The 16,758-nt window shown below is 29.4% G+C and overlaps 1 protein-coding gene across 1 annotated transcript in view; it reads left to right on the forward strand.

Moving 5' to 3' along the window:
• The window catches only part of LOC145313975 (aspartate aminotransferase-like), a 60,397-nt gene extending 57,688 nt beyond the window's left edge, over window positions 1-2,709 (forward strand). Inside the window, exons 16-19 of the mRNA XM_080153646.1 lie at window positions 1,190-1,297; window positions 1,650-1,714; window positions 1,808-1,886; window positions 2,223-2,709. Coding sequence (XP_080009772.1) covers window positions 1,190-1,297; window positions 1,650-1,714; window positions 1,808-1,886; window positions 2,223-2,309 — 339 coding nt within the window. The 3' untranslated portion in view covers window positions 2,310-2,709. The remainder of the gene's footprint in view (window positions 1-1,189; window positions 1,298-1,649; window positions 1,715-1,807; window positions 1,887-2,222) is intronic.
• The last annotated feature ends 14,049 nt before the right edge of the window (window positions 2,710-16,758 follow it).

The following is a 16,758-nucleotide window of genomic DNA, read 5'->3' on the forward strand; positions in this document are numbered from 1 at the left end:
TATACATTGTTTTGTCCGTCTGTTTGTTATTTGGGGTGCTAGACAGGGAGTAAGGGAGGGGACAATGGGCAATTAATTCAATTTAAGAGGGTTCGCTGAAAAGCAATGAAAACCAGATTTATCAAGAAAATTTTACCAAAATTGTAAAGGGATCATGGTAACCTTATTTAGAACAAAATTAGTTCTAAGAAAAAAATCATTTACTTGAAAACTTAATTATCAACACATCACAATGTAGTAAACATTCTGTAATTAATCACTAGAAAAATCTTGTTTAGAACTACCTCAACCCTTCTGATATATTTATAACTGACCCTTAAACTCAAGCGGTTCTTAGATTATTTAATACATAAATATCACAGTAGAGTTTCTATACATGAAAAGACATTTTCTTGGGAAAAAATATTTGTTAAAACCAGCGATAAATAACAAACTTTTCTGTCTGCATATTCAAAACTAGCTTAGCTAGTTAGCGGGGCATTGATGCGCAAGTCCCCAAAATCAGTAAGAATCCGCTGTATTCGTGCACATTCCCTTTAAGCCAGTCCCCAAAGTCTGAGACTCCTTAAAAATTGAATATTCGATCCATTGTCCCCTCCCTTACTCCCTGGGTGCTAGATCGATTCCTAGATTTTTACATTTTTGTGATTTCCTTAACCCCTTTTCAAGATAAAGGTCTGAAATTTTCAGGGATTAATTAATTTATATTCTACATATTTTCACCAAGTTTTATTAACATTTTAGTATTAATTGGGGTGCTAGATCGATTCCTAGATTTTTTAGGTCTTCATGGTTTTCTCAATTCCTATTCAGGATTGACGGTTGAAATTATTAGAGATTGAGTATGATCATGTTCTAAATATTTCCATCAAGTTTCATTAAGATTTGTCTATTAATTGCGGTGCTAGATCGATTCCTAGATTTTTAAGTTTTCATAATTATAAGGTTGCGTGATTTTAAAGGTGTGATGATTTTTTTATTTTACCAATATTAATATTTATTATATAACACTGCTTTATAGTATTTTTTTCCTGATATACAATCATAATTTTTGAGCTTTGCTACTTATGGATGTTGTCATCCTTGTTTTTTATGAGATATTTTTGTAAACCTTTCCCAGGTTTACATCAATTTTTCATTTGATATTTGTTTTACTTTTACATGATATTACATAACTAGTGTTTTTCAGGCTAGCGAGGCTGGTTATTACTTCATGCCAAATTTTGAGTGTATTCGGGAAGGATTGAAAAACAAGGGAGTTAAAACTGGACAGCAGATGTGTGATTACTTCTTACAGGTATACTATAGTAAATCAGGATATTTGAAACATAGAAAAAAGTATAGTGTTCAAGCGTTTTGGATTGTTTTTAAAGTCATTTGTATAAATTTTACTACTATAGTACTATCTAATCCATCTCTGAACCTATGTTAAGCTTCCATACAATGAAGGACGTTGGTACAAAAGACCTGAAGACAAATGACCTAAAAGACCTAAAAAATAAAAAGACCTTATGGTACGAATCGGTTAAGTTTGCTTTAAAAGTTAAGCTACAGACAATTTTTAACTTTTATTTTAATTTTATAGGATATCTTATAAATGTGATCAATAAATTAAGGAAGGATTAGTTGATTATTCTAAAAATGATTAGGAGATTGGAGTTGCGCTGATGCCCTCCTCCTCATTCTTGTTATCTGAAGAGGATCTTTCTGTAAGGTATATCTCTTCTTTTAATATTTTTTTCTTTTAGTAAATCTTAATTTATATTTGTTTCCCGTAAATATTTTTTTTCAATAAAATTTAATGCAGGTTCTGTTTTGTACCATTTGATGGAGCTGCCTGTTTAAAGGAGGTGGAAAAACTTGAAACTTCAGCATTTTCTAAACAGGTTAGAATTCATTAATTTATTCGTAATAACATCCATAAAAGCTAACCTCTAGTAATAAACTGTAGGACAAACAAATATCAACACTTGTAGAGTGTCAGTGTTTTTATATGAATCATGAAATTCCAAAAGCAGATAAATAGGATAATTATGGCATGTAAAAATTGTCAAAAAAAAAGTTTTATAAATCAAAATGTTTTAAATGGGCCTACGAACTTGGCTTTAAAACTTCCTGAGAAAAAAGGGGGTGATATATAAGACCCTTCACGTTCTCCAAATTGAAATAATATAACACAATTATTTAGTAATTTTATTGTAAATCTCTCAAAATTATTTCAGACTGGAGATGAGTTTGTTAGAGCAAACTGTCCTGAAATTGTGAAAGGAGTTGAAAAATTGGCTATTTTAGTCAAATCATTGCTGTAATAGTTATCAAAATAATAATTTTAAAAGTTCAATTAATATTTATTAATCCCGAAGAAAAATTTCCCGCTCCTTATTTTTAAGGGATAAAGGGATGAAACAAATGAGTAATTAATTCATTATTACAGTTCTAGCTCAATAGCCTAAATTTATCTAGAAAAATTTAGCTGGGGCCAACTTTAATAAGTTTGGATCATCAAAGTTAAGTATTGTCCTAAAACCTCATAATTTACTATGAAGCAATCTTTTATGGGCCTCGTTTAATATCTTAATGTTATGACCGATTGCAGGTCTTGTTTTTATGTACTATGTACATAATTTAAAGATACAATACGAATTTGATTTTATAATATTAATTTTGTACTTATACATGCGATATTTTAAAAAAAAGTTATAATTTTTTACATTTTGTTTACATTTTCATATATTTTTATGTTTTTAACAAAAAAGATTCTAAATTTATAAAAGTTAATATAAGCCTATATATGCCAATATGAATTTATCTTTTTACACTTCCTATAAGTTTTTTTATTGTAATTATAATCTAATTCTGATAAAACATAACGACAACTTATATAATGAAAATGGATGGCACTTTTTGCCTTGTTGCCAATTTGGTAAAAGCCATCACAAAGTTATTTATTAGATCGATTCATGAAAATTTTGAAAACTGTTTTCCTTTTGGGTTTTCTAAGAATTATCATTCCCATATAAACGACCCCTTAAATAGTGGATGTAAATATTCATATATTTCCCCGGTATCATCATTTATATCCCTGGTATCATTTTTAGAAGATTTTTAATTTTTTTGGAAGATTTTAGAATTTTATTAATTACTAAAAGAAAGAAAAATGATACCAGGGAAATAAATGAAATTTAAAAACTAAAATTAAACCACATTTTAGCATAAAAATGAGTTTATGTTTAAATGAGAATGATATTCCTATCCAGTTTTTTGTTTAGGAATACCCCATTTATTATTTAGGAAGTGATTGCAAAGGAAAGACCAAACCCTATTAGAATGAAATATAAAATAAAAGTCAAGCAAAGTACAAAAAAGAAAATGTTTTGGCAAATTAACAATAAACATCTTTTTGTTGGTTTTATACTCGGATAGAGAAATAGAAAGGTAGAAAAATTTCAGGTTTTAAAATTATCCTAAAAATCTGAAGGTAGGGAGGGGATATTGAGCTGTTAATTAAAATGTATTGGATGTATTTATGACATATAAAAAAGTTTAGATGTAAAATTGACAAGAAATAGATGTAAAATTGACAATTTTGGATGTATAAATGCCTGTGTTAGATGTATTTATGGCGGTTACTTTAATATGACTGTATTTTTGGCAGAGTGTTTTACATTTTGACAAAAAAACACCCAGCTGTATTTCTGCCAGTTGCAGGAACGCCATGTACCCAGTACAATAGAACCCATATTTTTATAACCACATTTTCTTTTTCGTTGGATTTAAATCTTTTGGTACAAGTAGTGTGCGAACTTTTCAACCAATAGATATGGCCAAAAAGAGGTAATATCATCATTATGAATGTGTATCAATTTACTACTTAATATATAGCTGTAGTCTTAAAATTAAATTAATTTGTTTAATTAAGTTTTGGTGAAGTGTTATTTATATAAGTTTTTCTTTTCTTAATGTGTGTGTCTGAAACCATTTTTTAATTAATTGGCGAGTATTTTATCTTTCCTTATTACGCATTAATCTATAACACTTACCCCTTAAATTTACAAACTACCTAGACCAGATTTTCACTTTTAAGAATTTATCAATCGTTCTTTTAACCCCAAATATCTCTTGTAAATATTTTTTAAAAAAAGCTTTTTTAAAATATAAAATGTCTGTCAGTCCGTACGTCTGTACCAGTTAGATCCTATCGTTGATTTAAGCATGGTTTATAAATAGAATTGTCCTATATCCTTATAATTTTTCATCACATTTATATACAATTTTGTTTAGACTTAAAATTAATATTCTGACATTCGACAAGTTCGTTTAACATTCCGTCTAATTTTAGAGCTTTGCTTTAATGTTGTAATCCTTGTTTTACTTGATTTTATTTTGGTTTTCTATATTGAAATTTAATTTTGTTTTGATGTGAAGTATATCCCTGTTTCAATAGTTTTTGTGTGTGTAAATGTAGTCGACAGACTGCAAAGATTTTATTAGATTAAACTCTTTTTATATTTCACTTTTGTAAACACAGCTAAATTTATCTAAGAATGGTAACCATAAAGATATATTACTAAGAAACTTTTTTCTTTAAAAAAGCGTAAAAGTAGGGAGAAGCAATTTTAAAATACTTTCTCGTATTCATTCGAATCCGGTGAATAGGAACCGGTTTCGATCCATACGAAAAAACTATGTCTAGCATCGTATTATATCCAGCTTTTTACGAATATAAAAATGTACAATCATAAGATTAAAACCAGTTTTTTTAGCCTATGCCTTCGGCACCTCGGGGCTAAAAAAAACTGGTTTTAATCTCATAATTGTAAATTTTATACCCGCGGAAAGCTGTTTATAATACGATGCGAGAAATAACTATTATTGGACTTGAAAAGAATGTATGAAAAAGACATAAATATTCAACAGAAAATAGAAAAAGAGAAAAAAACATTAGCGCTGCAAATTATGTGAAATATTAACAAACACAAATAGATTATAGAGTAGCTTCAACACTTAACCCTCTCTTAAATGCTAATCCATTTAATTCATAACTGTTAATATCATGATTATCAGTGATATAATAAAAATCACACTGTAAATAAAAAAGAGAACAAAACACAAAATTATGCATCAACGTTATTAATCAAAATTAAGAAATGATTAACATTTTGACTGATTGAAAGTATCATGATATATTTAGAGTTGTCAGCTACTCAACAGATCTACAGCATAGATGTATACACAGACAACTATCTCCCTTCCTTTTTCAAAGACCTCTTTCGTCTGCTTCTAAATTATTTTCTGCTACTTGGCTGTGTTGATATAAGTGACACCATTGGTTGATTTTCAATGACCCAATAGAAAGGTTGCACAAGGTGGTTGCGATGAGGTATACAGTTATTTTTTCTCCCTCTAGTGTTTTACTCTAATAGCTACTCTTTGTTTATTAGGCTTAATGAAAAATGGGATTTATTCAATGAAGAAAGTATGAAGGTTGTATAAAATGTGAAAAGATCTTTCAAAATGTAAATTGAAATAATAGATCAGAAGTATTTAACCAAATCATACAGTAACTGAGCATAAATATATCGCATATTTTAAAGAAGAAGAAATATGTTAGGTCCTTTCACACAAAGTACAATTTTGATCACTGATAACTACCCCCTCCCTCCCCCTATTATTTTGAAAATACGGAATGGTTTTAGGTCAGGTTAGGTTACATTATGTACTGGGAAGCCCAGCAGGGTTATGCATATATAAAAATAATACACATTATTTTCAATTCATTTCAAAATATGGGGGAGGGGGATTATCAGTGCCTTAAAGTAAAGTAAAAGTAAAGTTCGGGAGCAGATGAACCAGATAAACCAACCAAGCAGTCAATTAAATCTCGCAATATCCACTCTTTGTCTAGCTCCTATTATAGTTTGTAGTTTAAAATCTATGCTGAGCAACACTATAATCTTGTTATCCTTGTTTGTTTGTGCTTAGATAATTTTATAAATAAGGCAATTTTTTTATTTTGTTTCTAGAAATTCTCAGCAGATGTCACTCGTCAACAGTTTGTGTGGCTTGGAAAAAGCGAAAAAATTTTTTTAGCAGTGAAGCTACTTCACTATTTCTATTTGCTCTTTGTTCCTTTTTGGAAGAAAACACCCCATCATTCCCTTTAGTCGTTTTGTATTCATCTGACTAACTTTATTGACCTTTCTGTACGTCCTTATATAATTATGTTTTATATATCTGCTGAATAGGTAAGACCTCTAAAAATTATTTTAATCTTTTAAAGTTTAAAAAAGTTGGATTGTTTCAGCCATAAACATTTCTTTTTCATCCATCCTTACATGTTCAAATATTTGAAGGTGGGTTTACTTTTTGATATCTTTGTTCCAAGGAGGCTCGTCTTCTAGATTTTGTTTTATATTTAGTTTACTTCAACTTGACTGTGTAGAAAATGTCTTGAGTCTCAAGTCCTTTTATTTGAACTTTCTAATCATATCTTTATATGAAATTGATATGAAATATTTTGATACAAATATTACAAAAGAATTTAAATATAAATATCAAAAACTTATATACTGCTATTTTTGCTATGATGCAGAAAACCAAAAATATTATGTTGTACAAAATAAATTGAAGAAAATCATTGATTAAAAAATCTCAGATGTTAAATATGAATGAGGTTAACCTTAAATTTCTAACAATTAATCTTTGTTATGCACCTCTACACATTCTGTGGTTTTGTCAGTACAGAATGTAAAGAGAAAACATCTATATAATTTATTTTGTTCATTTCGGAGCTAGGATTTGAGGGTCCATATTTCTTTTTCAAATATTTACAAAACTTGCCAAGACCAAGACCAATAACAAACTTCCTTTTTTTTCCTTTAAATAACTATTAAAGTAAATATTTTACTTTCTAATCAATTTAGCTTCATTGTTTTGGATGTTGTTGATATTGTTAACCACATTTTGTAAATATGTTAATGGTGAAAATTACATGAAAAACTTTATTAGATATCATTAAATGAGAAAACAAGAACAAATTACAATTTTGAAATATTAATACATATCAAGGACTATTATGTTTTTATTATATATACTAGCAGCTACGCCCCTAGAAGCCTCTAGGGGCACTTAAGGTAGGAGGGAGAAAAGTCGACCTCATCCCATTTTAAATTTGAGTTTCTAAAGAGTAAAAAAAATATTTTTTGGGGGGAGGGGGTGAAGACTCCCTCCCCAAAAATAGTTTAAAACCTTTCCAGGACCTATAAGTAGCTTCACTGTAAAGGAGAACAATATCGGTTCAGTGGTTAGCGAGATCTTCGGGACAGACAAAAAACGCTTAATACTTTATATAATAGGATTGTCCAAGTTTAGAGAAATTTTCATAGATTAAGATAAAGTAAAATCATCAATGAGTAATGAAATTTAAAAAAAAGAGTAATTTTAATAGGAAAAACCACCGCTATAATAATGTTTAACAATACCAATTGTAAAAAAAAGAATTCTAGCAAAACTGCAAAAAGTAAAATCAATGATTTATATCTAATGTTCTTCAAAGATACAGCAAAAAATGGCAATATAGAAAAAAAAGATATTTGATAAAAATAGTAAAGTTTTGCAATTATTGTGTTGTTTTGTATTTACATGGTAGTGAAATTATAATTGAAAAACCTAGACGAGTATTCAGTAATTTAAAGAAGGAAAAATTAAGAGGCAATAAACATTTTCTCTAAATGCTAATTGTTTTATTTAGAGAAAAACAAGTGAGCAATTTTGCAGAATCATCACAAAAAATATTACAGTGAATTTTTAATGTTGTAAAAAACACAATTCTAAACTTGCTTTCATTGCGCCTCACTGTATTTGTAAATGAACATAATTTTAAACTGTCACAATTTTAAGAATTTCAAGAGAAAAATCACATCTTTATTTGCTTGCTACTTAATTTTTGACAAATTATAGTTTCTGCGCCTTAGAGCCTCCCGCGGGGGTTTGGGGAAATACTCCAGAGAAAAGGACACAAAACTTTAGATTCATTCTATATACATAATATAATATACATATATACAAGTACCTTGTCCATTCAAATGTTCGTTAAATAATTTATTGTACTGGCCTGACCTAGGTAATTTGAACTGTGCATTGGCCTATCTTTGGTCATTTGTATTGTATGGCGTCATTTCTATAGGAACTATTAAAAGCTTTTATTGCTTAAATTTACTGTTTTAACGAATAAATCATATAATCTGTTCTTTTTCTTTGAAAAGAGTTTAGGTATTCTATATTGCATTGCTTTAAAAGTCCAAGAATCTTCAATTTACTTTTATCAATTTATTCATTCTTAGGGTTTAAGAGGCAACGAAATATAAAACATGATTTGCAGATTAAAACTTAAGAAATTTTATCTACCCTTGTAAAAATTATCTATTGTTTCTCATTAATTTGAATATTTATAATAAAAATTAAGTAAAATTTTCAGACTACAAAGACAATAAAGTATCAATTTCCCACTGATCTTATTGTTTAATAGTTTTTTAAAAGGTTAAAATATAAAGTGTTTACTATCATGCAAATATAAAATTACTAGAGTTGGGCTCGATATAATTATCTCGCTATTGGCTAGGTTTATTTAATGTTTTATTTACTTTCTTTTGGTTATCTGAATTCTGACTATTAACCCTATTCTTCCATTATCTTCTCCCAGACGATTTCTTTCTTTAAACTATTTTAGGATCTTAATATTCTTTCAAATTATCGTCCTGAAAGGGTTAAAATGTTTAGTTAACTGTTAAATTTTAGTTCAATATCTGACCACATTACGCACGTATCGCTAGTATCAAATTATTTTAAAACTAAGTTTTCTTTTATTTACTATATTATAAATTTAAATTTTCTGTTTTATGGATAGAAATTTAATACTTCAATATAATTCAAATAGCAGCATAAAATAAAAAAAAATGAATTTATTTTTCATACAGTAAAATAATGGGTCTAATCGTTCTGGGCAATGAGAGTTTATTACGGATTATTGGAGCACTATGAGTTTTAATCATTTATCGCTTGGAAAACTTGAGCTCATATGTAGACATTTATTTCCTATATAGATCTGTCATGGATCTTGATGCAATAAAGCAGGCTGTTTTGTAAATGTTAAAAATTGGAAGATTTCATTAAACAAAAGTTCCTTCAAATATAAGTATTAAATAATGTAACAAAGATTTTTTTCAAACAAACTTGGTTAAGTACAAAAATGTATACAATAGGATATACATTTTAACTAACAGACTTATAGTCAGATTTGATTTATTATATACAACATATCATTGCAAATAGATTGTATTGTTCGGTATATGTGTGCCACAAACAGTGGGACTGATGTCTCAAGATGTCTATTACTGATTTGAGTAGATAGGTAAACCTATTATGATATATAGTCTAGAGAATATATTAACCCCCACCCTAACCAATATGAAATATTTTCCTACTTTCCTTACTCCATAGAATACAGAGCTTCTAGATGCTAGGAGTGCAGCTGCTAATACGTTAAAATGATACCAAGTAAGGAATGCATTATAAAACAGACAAACTTATAGAGTAGCTTTGCCAATGAATAAAAGTAGCGGCATAACCAAAAGCCTAACAACACCTTTAAAAGCACTTTAAAAATTGTAGATTATTCAAAATGAAATTGGATATGAGGTTAAAGGATCAGTAAACATAATCTAAATGGTAAAATCACTTATTTTACAAGCAGAGCAACTCTAATAGCCTCTTCTTCTTATATAATTGTAATTTTGGTGATACATGATAGTATACCGAACGCAGCTACTCTACACTCTCTATGTACGTGTTATTCTATTTTGCGAACATTTGGTCTATAGCTCATTAGCTTATTAAGATCTTTTGGTGTAAAGAATCTATTTTGTAAAAGTTAACATGTTCTTCGAGGATTTGTTAATTAATGAGAGTAAGTTTTGAATAAGGCATTTAAGATCTTTGTCAAACTTTGTTGCTATTTATTACAAGGGTTTATATCTACTATACGGATTTGATAAAAAGTGGTCGCGGCTGATATATTTAGAAATGCTGTTTTTGAGAGTAAATTTTTAACAACATTTGCGTCAACTATTCGGCTTTAATAAAAAGTTGTCATGGTTGATAAAATATTGACAAGGATTGGTTAATAATTATTCTTCACTTGAAAAATATGAGATTCTACATGAAGGGAAAAGGTTATTTAAGTCAGAAAATGCACTTACTAATATTGTTATATTACATTTTAGTGCCTACGTCCCTAGCTTTAAATGGTCCGTGTAGATAATACTTTTAAGATTTTTTTTAAAATAATCAAGATGTGGTATTTCTAAACTTTAACATTTAATATGATACATGTCAGAGTCTGATGGACTTTAAAACAGTAAAGACACCTTGCTAATAACATTATTTAAAAATAAAAAAAAACCTTATATGAAAGTAACAGAGTGTTTGTCTCAGTGTCTGTTTGTACCGAAGGATCTCGCTAACGACTGAACCAATATGGTTCTCTCCTAGGAATCTTATAATTATTTTCTGGGAGGGTAACAGCAAACTCCTTAATTTGAAAAAACTGACCACCCCACTCCCTCTCCACTAGTATATAAATAAATTAAAATTTAACGAATAAGGAAAAATATTTATAAAAATTATGAAATTGCATGTCACACAAAACAAAACTGTGAACAATTAAACCAAAAATATTCTAATTATTTATTTTAATTTCAAGCTGTTATCTAAATAAATGAAATATTTGAATAAACTGATTATGAAATCTTTTCAAATGAAGGACAAAAAAAGGCTGCGTCTGTTCTTTAATGTTTATCACAATCTGCTTAGGACCAAGACCTTTTAAAAACATAATTAACTATTTGATCTTTTAGGCATTCTATAACTTTACTTTTGTAAAACCATTGCAGTAAACCCTACATCCCGCAAGGTTGAGCCATTTCTGGTATAATAACTAATGTTATGGTACAAGTAAAGTATATCCTAAAGTTCTGATAAATAAAACTATAGAATGGCTATGCTTATTTTAACCTGCATAATAGATATCCGCTAACCTATATGATCATTCTATTAAGACATTCAAAAGATATTCGTATACAACCTTAACTTCACCTAACCTAACCTAGGGCTAGATAAGCATCAAAAGTTTATTTTCTTGTTGTTAAACTGTTTGTTGTATAAAATATTTGGCCGATTCCGCGCTAAATGATCCTACTAGAAGTTTAAAGTGCGATCACGGAGATTTGCTCTAAATCTCGCCGTCAACAATAGATGAATAGTGCGCGGAAAAAGTGAAGCGCAGAGGCGCAAAAATGATGGTACGATGGTGTTTGTATGTTCCAGCTAAAAAAAAATATAGGCGATATTTATCTACTTCTCCTTTCCAATGTTATAAATTAAATATAATTTTATTTTCTAAATGATCATGCACTATTTTAATCTTTTAATGTTCTATTACATTAAATGGCTTGGTAAACTCAAATATGTCTTGTTGTACAAAAGTTTATACTTTATTTCAAGCAAGGTTTGGTTAACATTTAGTTAAACAAGGATGACAACATCCACAAAAGCAAAATTTTAAAACGGTAGGACAAACAAACATTAACACTTGTATAGTGTCAGAACTGAATTATCAGAATATAAAAGTATTAAAGTCGAATGAAACAAAATTGAAAGAAAATCTGCTGAAAAACTGCTTATATACAAGATTTTGTTAAAGGACATACTTACATTTTTAGGACTTGATTATAGAGATGCTTCGCTTATAACAATGTACTTTGTTGTCCTAGGAATCAGTATTCCAAAAATCAGACCAATCGGATAATTTTATCACATAAAAATTTGATGTTAAAAAAGTTAAAAAGCAACATGTTTAATGGACGTACGGTCTTTCTGGTAACGATTATAGAGTTTCTTCGCTTACTAACTTGTACCTAAATTCTATAGGAATCATCATGCAAAGTTATAAATCGATAGGACAATTCTAATTTGCTTAAATTAACGAAAAGAGCTATCCGTTACGTACGTACGGACGGACCTACCCTAATTATAATAAAGCTTCGCTTTTAAAAAGCTAAAAGTAGACACATCAACAAATGTGGTATTTTATAAGTCTTTCTTTAATAATATAAAACTTTGTTTGCTAATATTTGAAATTATCTGTTTTAAATGAACCCTATTTATAGAAAAAATCACATACATATGTACATTTATATGTGATTCTGGGAAGACGAAGGGTTGGTTGATATGGAGAGGGGGTGGGGGTGGTGAGGGTGATTCAAAGGGCGTGCTTAGGGGGAATGGATGGATGGGGTTGGGGAATTAAGAACAAATCGTCGTAAAAATTTAGATTATATTAGTTTTTTAAAAACCTTTGTAGGAAGCTTGTAGATAGGTGTGGGAAAAAGTGTTATAGATGTTTGAATTATAGTGAATTTTTATATAAAAGTGGTTCAGTGTTTATTGATGCAATAAAGTGATTATAGTATTGTTTTTTTATGAATCAAAATGTTTACTTAAAAGTTAAAATTTTGAATATTTTCATAATGAAACAATAATTTTTAAAAAAAGTTATCTTTAGTTTTTCCTAAACTTTAAGAATTTTTTGATAATATGTTTAAATTCTAAGTTGGTTCGCATAGCATTCATTATTAGCATTATTATGTTTGTCAGTCAAGATCTCATAAACCATTCATTCGATAAAATTCTCTATATTAGGATAGTCCCCCACAGGTCCAATGGGGGTTTTGGGCTTTTTTTCATTAACCTTCAAACAAGTTACTCATAATTTATTATATTATATTACAGTCGTCATAAAATATATTAATATTATTAATATGTACATTGTAAATATTAAATATTTTCAAAAAATATTTCTTTTCTGCTCTTAGTACATTTCAGAAATTACAATAAATCAAATTTATCCTGAAAAAATTTATAAAACTTTTAAAAAGTTTACAGTTTCATTGTTTTTATTTTCTCTTATTCCAAAATCTGAATTAAAAATTTAAAATTAGTGGAATTAGTTTAATCTATTAGTGATTAATGAGTGGAAAATTCAAATTAGCAACAAATTATCAATTCAATTCAAATAAACTAAAGCGAGATTTGTCAGCTTTTGAAATGAAATTGAATATTTAAATTTTTTCCATTATTTCATTTGGAATATCAAAAGATTTTTATAATTTGATTTAAAATATATTTTATTCAAACATTTCATTAATATCCTTTTTTTGTTTTCTTTTCAGGAAGGCTTTTGTAATAATCTTTGGCTTTTGTTGATAATTTTTTCAGCTTTCGTAAACGTCATAACTGAATCAGTAAAAGTTTTTTTTTTGAAAAATACAGTTTTCTAATAATTTCCCTTAAAGTGCATATTGAAATCCGAAACTCAACGCCCTTACTTTTAAATTAAATTGAAAATATAAATGGGTAGTTTTTACGTTGCCTAATCCCTCTTGGGGTCTTCAACCCTGTAGTGCCTCAATCCTGCGGGGTTTTAACCCACTAACAAATGTATCCTAACCTAACCTGATTTAAAGTAAAAAACAAACGCACTAAAACTCTCCAAATTTTAATGTGTTTTAAGTGTTGGTGGAAGGGGCGATTATTTTCCTTTTTTAGAAAAACTACCTTAGATCTTGTTAGACTTTAAAGAAGATTTTCGCTACCAATGGCGATTTCATCCTTGTTATGTACATATGAATAATCCTTAATTACTGAAGCATAAACATATCATAATTATAAATTGACCTTCAACACCTGGACAGATACGAAGGGATGAAGGGATAGGTACATAGGGGTTAGGATTAGTTATTTCCCAAACAAGAAATTTTTCAGTATGGCTTAGTTAAACTTAGGTTCTATTTTATATTACCATTGATATTGTATTTCATCTCAAAGCTTTCTCTTCCAATGGAAAAACTATTTTACTTAAATACTATCTAGGGTCTTCGTAGTGATTGGAAAAGATGGATGGAAAAAAAGCCTAAAACCACAGTACCGATGTAAAGATTTTCTAAAATGGAGAACTCAATCGGTTGAGTAGTGATCAATATCTAACTAAAGAACCTAGTAATAGTGTCTAACTTTTTATCTTTGTGACGTAACAAAAATCCATCTCTTTTTCAGGGGTTTCCTTTCCCACCTCCCCTCTCATCCTTCGATTTTTGTTACGTCACATAGATAAAAAGTTAGACACTATTACTAGGTTCCTAACTAAAGCTAAAGACAAAAAAACCTTCGCTTCATATATTTAATAGGATATTCTACCATTTTTAAGGAAGGAATCAAGAAACACAAATCTCAGGAGAAATAATTCATCTCACATTGGCCTATCCTTGAGATCCCTGCAAATAAGTAGGAGCAACAAAACTGTTGTCAAATCATAAAATTTTAATGATTTTCATTGTGCCGCTTAACTAAAACTATTGCCAGACTGTATGTTCTTTTTTATTGATTCAAAATTTGGTAGGTAGGAAAGCTTGTTCTTAAAACTTTCTGGTATGAAAATATCCATGTGAAGATCAAAATAACTTGCTAAAAGTTATTTCTTTCATCGTATTATAAACCGCTTTTCGCGGATATAGAATGTACAATTATAAGATTAAAACCAGTTTTTTAGCCCCGAGGTGCCGAAGGCATTACATTTTTATATTCGTAGAAAGCGGTTTATAATACGATGCTAGACATAGTTTTTTCGTATGGATGAGAACCGGTTCCTATCCACCAGATTCGAATGAATACGAGAAAAGATTTTCCTTTGACATTATGTTAAAAAGATCTATTAAATGTGAAATAGTCAGCTTAAATTTTTTGTGAAGTTTCCCTGTAAAATGAGCATCAGTAGTTAATTTACTTGTACCTACCGTTAATTTATGGGTCATACTGTAAAGACATAAAACTTATTTTTTGTATGGATTTGTTATTATTGTATCAATGTATACTTTCTGTTCTTATTCATTTTTTTATGACATCTGGACATCTGCTCTATAACTTTCTTAGTCAGTTTGTCCATCCATGATTTGCTTTGCTTTACGACTTATAGATATTTTCATCCTTGTGTGACATTAATTTATATAGTAGTTAGTTACTCATGTTTATAGTACAAAGCATTCTCCCTACTGATACTATTAGTTTGACATGATTGACATAGAAACAGAAGGTGCCAATTTTCATATCTCTAGTGTGAAGCGGTTTGATTCAAACTCGAAAGATAGTTTTTTTGCTTACACAATAAATTGCACAAAATTTCTGCAACGAAATTTGCAAATTTTGAAATTGTTTTGTAGTCATCGTCAAAGTTTGCCTTGAATAATTTCAATTCCGGGAATGGGCAGCAAGTGAGGGAATATCTTTCTCAACAACAGATTTGAAGAAAGTGGATATAAAATTAGGAATCAACACAAATTCCCTTGTTGAATTGATTTTTACATTTAAGGTGAAACACGCAGTGGGCTAAACAAACTATACCCCCCATCTGCCCCCATCAATCTGACCCCTCCCCTCCTATTTGATGAACAAACTGACCAATAAATGAGTTAGAAATTAACCACAATTTTTCTCCTATCATAATATCGACGAAGACGAAGAAAGTCGCTCAAAAAATCAGCATGTGACGTCATAAAAATGAGGGATTATCCATCTCTTTTTTAAGGGTTTTCTTTCCCACTCCTCATCTCGTCATTCCTCATTTTTATGACGTCAGAATTTTTTTGAGGGACTTTCTTCGTCTTCAATATCCACGTATATTCTATCCATTGTCACATAGCTCAATGGGTGGTTTTAGTCCATTTTATCTTTACATTTAAGTTGATGGATAGTTTTAGACTATTATTCTGGCATCTAAATTCCCCTTTAAATACAGATAGCTTTGATGCTCGGGTCGCAACCGCGTGTATTACATAATTCAACGAAATAGAATACTTAAAATTATGCTAGGTCTTTTTTTGAAGAGCCAATGCATTCTACATACACTTGCTTTTAATAAAATGAACGAAGAATTACACTATTTTGAATTATATCCACAGTGTTGGGTTGATAGAGTTTAAATAATATGAACCCCCCCCCCCCCCCCTCCCTTCCCCTAAATGAAAAAGCTTGGACTCCCTCGGAACAACAGTAGCTTCTTTTTACACTTTTAATTTAGGCATTCTTATACTAATTGTTCCCTTTATAAAGATGAATGAATTAAATTGGTTTCTAATAACAGTGACAGATTATGGGAAGCTAAGTTTTATAAAGCCAGGCTTTCTAAACTACATAATTGTGTTAATATCTAGAAAGCTAAAACACGCAGCCAATAATTTACGTTTGCTTCTCATATATTATCAACATGAAACTTTACAAGACAGATATCAGACACAATACAATCTGTCCCGATTTTGTATTACTTTTGAGGAACATGATTGCAGTTACGTCATATTTTTCTTTCCCGAAAAAGGGAAGGGAGGAAGAAAATCTCTTCAAAAGAGATGGGGAAAACCCCCTTTTCTTCCATCTCTTTTTTCTTCCCCCCTTCCCTTTTTTTTCTTTCCCCCTTCCCTTTTTCGGGAAAGAAAAATATGACGTAACTGAAAAAATGTTCCGCAAAAGTAATACAAAATCAGGACAGATTGTATTGTGTCCAGATATCAACATGTAATAAATTATTATCTATGAGACACAAACTAACGGAATTGGCATAATAAGTAAAAAGAGTAACTGTGTTTTAGAAATTTC

Source organism: Acartia tonsa, chromosome 1, assembly GCF_053477335.1.
Source record: "Acartia tonsa isolate MP-2025a chromosome 1, ASM5347733v1, whole genome shotgun sequence".
In the NCBI taxonomy this organism is placed as follows: Eukaryota; Metazoa; Arthropoda; class Copepoda; order Calanoida; family Acartiidae; genus Acartia; species Acartia tonsa.